This window comes from Mustelus asterias, unplaced genomic scaffold (genome assembly GCF_964213995.1).
Source record: "Mustelus asterias unplaced genomic scaffold, sMusAst1.hap1.1 HAP1_SCAFFOLD_124, whole genome shotgun sequence".
NCBI lineage: Eukaryota > Metazoa > Chordata > Chondrichthyes > Carcharhiniformes > Triakidae > Mustelus > Mustelus asterias.
In genome coordinates this window covers 848,312-857,628 of record NW_027590162.1, presented here as the reverse complement: position 1 = coordinate 857,628, position 9,317 = coordinate 848,312, and the positions used below count along the sequence as shown (strand labels likewise).

Genomic DNA, 9,317 nt, shown 5'->3' with positions numbered 1-9,317 from the left:
CCTCTTCTGTTTCCAGTGAGCTAGGCAAATGAGGTGAATAGAGCAGCGGCCAATCAGAGGAGCTGTCAGTTTATAAGAACAGTCAATGCTGGAGAAATTGCTGATTCTTTGTGAAAGTGTTTGTGAGATTGTGCAGATGTCTGGAAGAGGAAAGAGCGGCGGGAAAGCTCGGGCCAAGGCCAAGTCTCGCTCCTCCCGGGCTGGACTGCAGTTCCCGGTGGGCCGTGTTCACAGGCTCCTGAGAAAGGGCAACTATGCTGAGCGTGTGGGTGCCGGAGCCCCGGTCTATCTGGCTGCTGTGCTCGAGTATCTGACCGCTGAAATCCTGGAGCTGGCCGGGAACGCGGCCCGGGACAACAAGAAGACCCGCATCATCCCCAGACACCTGCAGCTGGCCGTCCGCAACGACGAGGAGCTCAACAAGCTGCTGGGAGGGGTGACCATCGCTCAGGGCGGGGTGCTGCCTAATATCCAGGCCGTGCTGCTGCCCAAGAAAAGCAGCGCTGGGACCGCGAAGAGCAAGTGAAGCGACCATTCTTTAATCTGATAACCCAAAGGCTCTTTTCAGAGCCACTCATTTTACCTGAAAAAGGGCGACCTGGTGTCTATCGGTCAGTTTCTGCACTGCTATTCACAGCACAGCTGTTTCCCGCTTTGTTCTATCAATCCGTACTATTGACGCATACAGTATTTTAATACAAGTTGCTGTTGTTTATCGGGGAAACCATCCCAGTGAACTGAAATGATCCTATTTCCAATATAATTGCTTTAAAATGTGATAGTCGCATAGACATTCACAGAGACAATAATTAACACTTTTCCAGATCCAGTGACTGACTTTGAAAACCGATGAATGTCCTCACAAAGTCAGTCACTGGATCTGGAAAAGTGTTAATTATTGTCTATGCGAATGTGCAAGCGTTCCTGCAATGGTTATATCTGTATGAGTGGGTTACTGTTTGACATATGCTTCATATTCTGAACTTAATTGACACAATTTTCAACACTCTCGCTGCGACTCGAAACACTTGCGGAGAAAGTGGATTTGCGGAATTGTTGCTCGGAAACTGAAATGATCGCAGGTTTAGTAAACTACTTTAAAATTAAATTGTGGTAAAATTGTTAACGGCATCGCTTTTACTCCAACCATCAAAGGATTGGAGATATGAATGACCTCAATGCAACGGAGAGTTAATTGTAACATTGAGAGGTGTCAGTACTGGAGTCCTGGGAATATTCTGTCCTGGGAATTGAAACACTAGAATCGTTAACAGGAGATCGCAGCTCTTTCATTTGTCGAGTTGGTGGCTCTTAAAAGAGCCGTTGTTGTACTTGGTGCTGAGGTCGGGTTTTAGGCGCGTTCCCCGCGGATGCGGCGGGCCAGCTGGATGTCTTTGGGCATGATGGTGACTCGCTTGGCGTGGATGGCGCACAGATTGGTGTCCTCAAAGAGCCCCACCAGGTAAGCCTCGCTGGCCTCCTGCAGGGCCATGACGGCCGAGCTCTGGAACCGCAGATCTGTCTTGAAGTCCTGAGCGATCTCTCGCACCAGGCGCTGGAAGGGCAGTTTGCGGATCAGCAGCTCGGTGGATTTCTGGTAGCGGCGGATCTCCCTCAGAGCCACAGTGCCGGGTCTGTAGCGATGAGGCTTCTTCACTCCGCCCGTGGCTGGAGCGCTCTTCCGGGCCGCTTTGGTAGCCAGCTGTTTGCGAGGAGCTTTCCCTCCGGTCGATTTGCGCGCTGTCTGCTTGGTCCTGGCCATTTTCTGAGCGGATTCAGCACAATCTGAGACACAAACTGTTAATACAGAGTCTGTGCTGCATCCGCCTTTTTAAACTCTGTGAGGAACCGCCCCCAGCGGGAATTGGCCCAGGAAGTTTCAATCAAATTGTGACCAGGGAATTAATATCTGTAACTCAGGTTCTAAATGGTTCAGTGGTTTCCTTAACCGCCCCTTTCAGAAATTGGGCCGTTTTCGATGCAAGAAATAACCGTCTGTTTCAAAGAAGACTTTATTCCGTCCTTATTAATATAACCATTACCAGAAACATTGAAGATTTGAAGTCCATCTCCCTCCACTTAGTGCTTTAGACCCTTTCCCCGCTCTCTGGGCTGTTCATTCCCAGAATCTCCCGCTGTTCCACTCGATCCCTGTCCCTCTTCTCTCCAGCCCATTCAGATTTCCCCTCCCCTGTCGTTTGTGACATTCGCCGCCGCTTTCAGCGGAAAGGATCAGAAATCAGTCGCTTCTCTGTGTCTCCCTGAAGCCGGTGTGAAAGGGGTTGAGTCTGTTGTTTGTACAGTAAGAAGTTTAACAACACCAGGTTAAAGTCCAACAGGTTTATTTGGTAGCAAAAGCCACACAAGCTTTCGAGGCTCTGAGCCCCTTCTTCAGGTGAGTGGGAATTCTGTTCACAAACAGAACTTATAAGACACAGACTCAATTTACATGAATAATGGTTGGAATGCGAATACTTACAACTAATCCAGTCTTTAAGAAACAAAACAATGGGAGTGGAGAGAGCATCAAGACAGGCTAAAAAGATGTGTATTGTCTCCAGACAAGACAGCCAGTGAAACTCTGCAGGTCCACGCAACTGTGGGAGTTACAAATAGTGTGACATAAATTCTGATTCTAGGATCGCATGATAAAGACTCAGGAGGAAAAAAGCAGAAATATTTATGTGAAATAGTGTGACATAAACCCAATATCCCGGTTGAGGCCGTCCTTGTGTGTGCAGCTGGGGGTTCTTTGTACAATGTTGTTTGTTACAGAGTGACTTCATATTTGTCCCGTTTGACATTACTGAATAGAGCCGTTTGCTTCCCGTGGCGGACAAATGAAACCTTTTGTAAAATAAGCTTACAGCAGAATATTAATTGAGAATCTATTTTTAATAAGTTAAGAATTTGTCTCAATTCCCTTTCCCGCGCTGAAATTGGCGGCATTTCCCCCAATTCAAAATATCTGCCGGTTGACAGTTGAAGCCAATGATTGGCTCAATCTTCACATTCGATGCTCTGCGATTGGTTCAGAGCTGCGAATGCGGAGAGGATGGCCAATCAGAAGCAGGCTGGGGTTGGAGCGGCTCAAACTGCGGGAATTGCGGGTTTGTGAATGACTGAGCGGAAACTGATCAGTTTCACAAAGCGTCAGTTTCAGTGCAGGAAACAACCGTCTGGGGGCAAATAGCATCACAACTGGGACTGGTTCCAGTGAACGATTCACCGGCTGCTGCTACTAAACTCCGCTATTCCAGAGAAAGCTTTTATAAACTCTATCCAAACACTGAGTGACTAAACAGGAGTGATGTGGCGTTTCACTGAGGGCACATGTCAACTGGGGGCTGCTTCGACAATCCACTTAAAAATTTCAAAAACAATCCGCATGGCTGCTCCAAATGAAATGTTAAATTCGGTGATTCCCGCACTGTAACCTAAACAAAACAAACATGCATCTCAAACACTGAACAGCCTGTCCCAGCCCCCGTCCCCAGGTCACTGCTCTCTCTGTGAAGCGGTGAGTGGCTCTGAAAAGAGCCTTTGTTGTGTGTTCGGTAGGAAGGTTGCAGTTGTTCAGCCGCCGAATCCATAGAGTGCGGCCCTGGCGTTTCAGAGCGTACACCACATCCATGGCAGTGACCGTCTTGCGCTTGGCGTGTTCAGTGTAGGTGACCGCATCCCTGATCACATTCTCCAGAAAAACCTTCAGCACCCCGCGAGTCTCCTCATAGATCAAACCCGAGATCCGCTTGACACCGCCACGGCGAGCCAGGCGGCGGATTGCTGGCTTGGTGATGCCCTGGATATTATCACGAAGCACTTTGCGGTGCCGCTTTGCGCCGCCTTTACCCAGTCCTTTGCCTCCTTTCCCTCTGCCAGACATGATGATTCTTCACTCAGATCTCTGCACAATATGAGAGAGGAACTCTTTCAGGCTCCTTTTATACAGCCCGCACCGACCTGACTGAGAAAGGCGGAGTGAGAGCAGAGAGGGGAGGAGACAGAGTGAAGATTAAACACAGAGCGGGAGGGAGGAGAGAGCCGGACTGACACACACACACACAGAACGGCCCCTGATCTTTCAGCTCCACCTCCAGTTTCTGCAACCGCCAATTTCAACCCGTTTATTCACAATGGAAGCGAAACACAGCTCCCCACACAAACCCTTCCAGAGCCGCCCTTCACACACAAGAGTTTCTACAAACCCGGAGCTTTGAAATATGGAATCAAAACAGAAAATGCTGCAAATAATCAGCAGCTCCGGCAGCTTTTGTGAAGAGAGAGAGACAGAGTTAACGTTTCGGGTCGTGACTTTGTTCATTTGTGTTTTTCAACCTGGTCCCGTAATAATTCCCAGTCAGTCATATTCCGACCTAAACACAGTCGATTCTATAGCAAGAATCTTCCTCCGGAACATCCTCACACACATCTGCTTCTCGCTGTTTGCAAACACTTTATTGAAGCTGTTTCGGGCAATCTCCTGTGTTACAATTAAGGGAGTCAGGATGGCCGAGCGGTCTAAGGCTCCTCTGGAGGCGTGGGTTCAAATCCCACTCCTGACATTGATTTTTGGCTAAGAATTGCCGTCTCAGAGCGCCAGGCACCTGGGTTCGATTCCCGGCTGAGGTCTCTGTCTGTGTGGAGTTTGCACATTCTCCCCGGGCTTCCTCCGGGTGCTCCGGTTTCCTCCCGCACACCAAAGTGCCTGTCAGGTTGATTGGCCATGCTAAATTGCACCGGAGTGTCCGGTCAATAAATAGGGTCATGGGGATCCGGACTGGGTGGGATTGAGGTCGGTTCAGACTCGATGGGACGATTGGCCTCCTTCTGCACTGCAGGGATTCGATTAAAAATTAGGCTGCAATGCGGTATTTAGCCGCCAGTGTTACTGAATCGACCAGACATCTTTATTATGAGAGAAAGTGGCGATTGAACAAATGTCAAATTCAAATGAAATTCAGCCTCTGCTGTGTTTTGCTTTAGTCTGAATTTGAAATGATCTCTATTGAGAATGAGCCGGGCCGCGGGACAGGAATCATTTTCTTGCGGGATCAGCTCTTTCCTGAGAGATGTGGGTGGCTCTGAGAAGAGCCTTTGGGTTCAGAGGTTTACAATTTGCTCGGGTTCTTTCACTTCTTTCCTGACGCTTTCTTCGCTTTTGCTGCTTTCACTTTGGGTTTGGCCTTCGATTTAGTCACTTTTTTGACAGACTTTCCGCCCGTCACCTTCTTCACAGGAGACTTTTTCTTCAGGGCTGCTTTCTTCACCACCTTTTTTGGAGTTGCCGCCTTCTTGCTGCTTGTTTTCTTCACTGTTGATTTCTTCACTGGAGTTTTCTTTGCTGCGGGTTTCTTGGCTGCGGGTTTCTTCGCTGCTGCTTTCTTTGTTGTCACCTTCTTGGCCGCTGTTTTCTTTACTAAAGATTTCTTGGCTGTTGGTTTCTTCGCCTTCTTTCCCATTTTCCCCGGGCTTTCCTTCTTAGCGAGTTTGAAGGAGCCGGAGGCGCCCTGTCCCTTTGTCTGCACCAGAGACCCTGTCTCCACCTTCCTCTTGATAGTTAACCTGATCTGGGAGACGCGCTTCCCCACATCCACTCCGCTGCCAGCCAAAGCTTTCTTTATCGCGGCCAGGGACATCCCCTTGCGATCGCAGCAAACCGCCACAACATTGAGGATCTGCTCGCCGAACTTGGGACCGGCTGCCGCAGGTCGGGGAGCCGCCTTCTTCTTCCTGGGAGACTTCACTTGAGCGGGAGCGGCTGGAGGAGCCGTTTCGGCGGCTGCAGTTTCAGTCATATCCGAGAGCGTGTGGAAAATCTGTGTGTGAGTCAGAACTGGATCCGAAATGAAGCCAGTGGTGGCGGCACAGAGCAACTTCAAGGCAGAGAGCGGACGGAGCAGAGACAAGCTGCTGTCGGCTCCCGGCTCCTCCAACCTCTCTGTGTTTCTCTCTCCTCACAAACTCTCCCCTTGCAATGAAATTCCGCCTCTCCAGAGATCCAGCTCACATCCTTCATGTCTCTGACACACGAATGTTTGCTGTTGAAAAGGTTTCACTCGAACTGAGGACTCCATTTTCCACTGAAACCCGTTTTACTGCTGCACTGATCGCGCTCTCACACGCGATAGCTGACATGTTCTCGACTTTGCCACTGAAATCTTCAATTTAGCGAAACAATTGCTTTGAAATCTCACTTTGGGGCTCAGCAGCGGGTTTAGCGGGAATCTTTGATTGAAAAATTGTTTTATTTTACACAAGAGAGACTCGGAGATCTCATGATCAGAACAGACACACAAACACAGTTGGATTAGTCTGAACCGCCCGCTCCTTTCATCCACTCTCTCTTACACAATATTCACACCTACACATTCACAGGACAAAACTTTCACCAACTGTAAGGTCCCAGGACGGAATTTCTCCTCCTTCCGGCCTTTGCTCCGGATTCCAGGGGGTGAGTGAGTTTTTCACCTCAGTAACTGTTAAACACTCTGAGGCCCGCTCCCCACAGATTGTCTTTGAATTCATTCATGGAATGTGAGTGTCGCTGTCTGGGTCAGCATTTATTCCCATCCCTAATTGCCCTTGGGAAGGTGGTGATGAGCTGCCTTCTGGAACCGCTGCAGTCCATGTGGTGTGGGACCACATCTGTTAACCAGATTTCGCGGCCAGAGCCAATCATATCTGTTTTTTCCCCCCAGTTATTACAGTGATTGCTGAGATCACTGTGTTTGTTTACGATGAAAATACAAATTATCTGCTCTTGGAGTCTCTGGATTTCCTGTTTTATTTGTTTCTCCTGCACTGACAGGTAACAATAAACCACAACCTCAACAACCAGTGACAGCCAGTTAAATAATCATCCCCCACTCGCTGATAATGGAGTTTCTAACAGCGACAGACAGTTCCTGACCATCCTCCGATTGGACCTGGAGGGAACCAGATTCATTGTCAGAGCTGGACTTTCTCACTGAGGGAGTGGCACAGTCAGGTGAACGATGGAGGTGGAGTGGTGACTGGGAGAGCGTTTGACCAAACGTCAGTTCCTGACCATCACAGTGGTGATTTATTTAATTCGCTATCGCATGTCACAACAGTAGGTGGGCACTCCGAAAATAAAATTCACTGAAGATTTCTAATGGAAAATCAAGCTTCAATTTGCTTTCAGTTGTTTAAATGAAAGGACAGGCCTCAAAATTAAACAATGAGTTCCCAGTCAGAAACAACAGTAAAAAGATAAATTGAACTGTCCAGAAAAACGAGACAAGCCAAGTTCAGTTTCCAAACTGTGCTGTGGACACACCTGGTGCGTGATGAAATCAGCAACTCAGGTAGTTCCGTAATTACAACTGATTAAAATAACGATTCCTTGAGCAGAGTGAGCGATGGTGGTATAGTGGTGAGCATAGCTGCCTTCCAAGCAGTTGACCCGGGTTCGATTCCCGGCCATCGCATCCATAATTTGTTTTAGAACCTTATCCGCGAATATTATTTTAAACCGAGTGGACAAAAACAGGGCGAACGCAACATTTGACAATAGTGAATTAAAATAGACCTATCAGTTTTTATTTTTTTCTATTCGGACGTAATTCGTTTCTCATGAAAAAATATTGAAATAGGAAAACAAATCTCTGACAACAAATGAGTTCTCCGTTCGTGACAAAGATACAAAGTAACGGTAGAGGAACACATTTCAGCTCACACACTGTGCTCTGCACAATCCCGGTACTTGATAGAAGTTAATATGAACATTACTGAGGTTACATTATTTACCGAAATGCGCTGCTGTGATGGCCGAGTGGTTAAGGCGTTGGACTTGAAATCCAATGGGGTTTCCCCGCGCAGGTTCGAGCCCTGCTCGCAGCGGTTATGATTGTGATACTTCCGCTATTTCAGACAACCAAAAAACCTGCTGATTTTTTGGTATGAAGTATTTCGATCGCCATCATGCTTTCAGCTGCATGGTTCCGGGCCGGGTGCAGGAAGGTGAGCTTGGAAAGGGGGGCCTCGGACTGGCATGGACAAGATCGGCCGAATGGGTTCCGAGTCAGAGAGGTTTACAGCATACAGGCCCTTCGGCCCAACTTGTCCATGCCGCCCTTTTTTTAAACCACTAAGCTAATCCCATTTGCCTGCATTTGGCCCATATCCCTGCGTTTGGCCCATATCCCTCTACACCCATCTTACCCATGTAACTGTCGAAATGCATTTTAAAAGACAAAATTGTACCCACCTACTACCTCTGGCAGCTTGTTCCAGACACTCACCACCCTCTGTGTAAAAAAAATGTCATGATGTGGAGATGCCGGCGTTGGAATGGGGTAAACACAGTAAGAAGTTTAACAACAGCAGGTTAAAGTCCAACAGGTTTATTTGGTAGCAAAAGCCACACATGTGGCTTTTGTCCCTCTGGACACTTTTGTATCTCTCCCCTCTCACCTTAAACCTGTGCACTCGAGCTTTCGACTCCCCAACCTTTGGGAAAAGATATTAACTATTCTAGCTGATCTGTGTCCCTCATTATTTTATAGATCTCTATAAGATCACCCCTCAGCCTCCTACGTCCAGAGAAAAAGATCCCAGTCTATCCAGCCTCGCCTTAAAACTCAAACCATCAAGTCCCGGTAGCATCCTAGTAAATCTTTTCTGCATGCTCTCTCGTTTAATGATATCCTTTCTATAATAGTGACTAGGACTGTACACAGTATTCCAAGTGTGGCCTTACCAATGACTTGTATGACTTCAACAGGACGTCCCAACTCCTGTATTCAATGTTCTGACCGATGAAACCAAGCATGCCAAATGCCTTCTTCACCACTCTGTCCACCTGTGACTCCACTTTCAATGAGCTTTGAACATGTACCCCGAGATCTCTTTGTTCTGCATCTCTCCCCAATGCTCTGCCATTAACTTGGTAAGTCTGCCCTGGTTCAATCTACCAAAATGCATCACCTTGCATTTGTCTGAATTAAACTCCGTCTGTCATTCATCAGCCCACTGGCCCAATTGACCAAGATCCCTTTACAATTGGAGATAACTTTCCTCACTGTCCACGATGCCACCAATCTTGGTGTCATCTGCACACTTACTAACCATGCCTCCTATACTCTCATCCAAATCATTAAAATAAATGACAAATAACAGTGGACCCAGCACTGATCCCTGAGGCACACCCCTCGGGACTCCAGTTTGAAAAACAACCCACTACAACCACCCTCTGGCTTCTGTCAAGAAGCCAATTTTGTATTCATTAAGATACCTCACCCTGGATCCCGTGAGATTTAACCTTATGCAACAACCTATCTTGCGGTACCTTG

At 47.8% G+C, this 9,317-nt stretch overlaps 3 protein-coding genes and 2 non-coding genes across 5 annotated transcripts; 3 read left to right on the top strand and 2 right to left on the bottom strand.

The window, feature by feature from the left end:
- Positions 1-136: 136 nt before the first annotated feature.
- LOC144484716 (histone H2A-like) lies at positions 137-526 on the top strand. The gene has a single exon (XM_078203155.1). The coding sequence runs from the start codon at positions 137-139 to the stop codon at positions 524-526; it is 390 nt and encodes a 129-aa protein (XP_078059281.1).
- An 825-nt stretch (positions 527-1,351) lies between these two features.
- Positions 1,352-1,762, bottom strand: LOC144484734 (histone H3). Its single transcript, XM_078203166.1, has one exon. It carries the CDS (start codon positions 1,760-1,762, stop codon positions 1,352-1,354), a length of 411 nt encoding a protein of 136 aa, XP_078059292.1.
- A 3,370-nt stretch (positions 1,763-5,132) lies between these two features.
- Positions 5,133-5,798, bottom strand: LOC144484733 (histone H1-like). Its single transcript, XM_078203165.1, has one exon. The coding sequence runs from the start codon at positions 5,796-5,798 to the stop codon at positions 5,133-5,135; it is 666 nt and encodes a 221-aa protein (XP_078059291.1).
- Positions 5,799-7,382: 1,584 nt separating this feature from the next.
- trnag-ucc (transfer RNA glycine (anticodon UCC)) lies at positions 7,383-7,454 on the top strand. The gene has a single exon. It is a non-coding gene; the product is annotated as a tRNA-Gly (tRNA).
- A 330-nt stretch (positions 7,455-7,784) lies between these two features.
- Positions 7,785-7,866, top strand: trnas-uga (transfer RNA serine (anticodon UGA)). The gene has a single exon. It is a non-coding gene; the product is annotated as a tRNA-Ser (tRNA).
- The last annotated feature ends 1,451 nt before the right edge of the window (positions 7,867-9,317 follow it).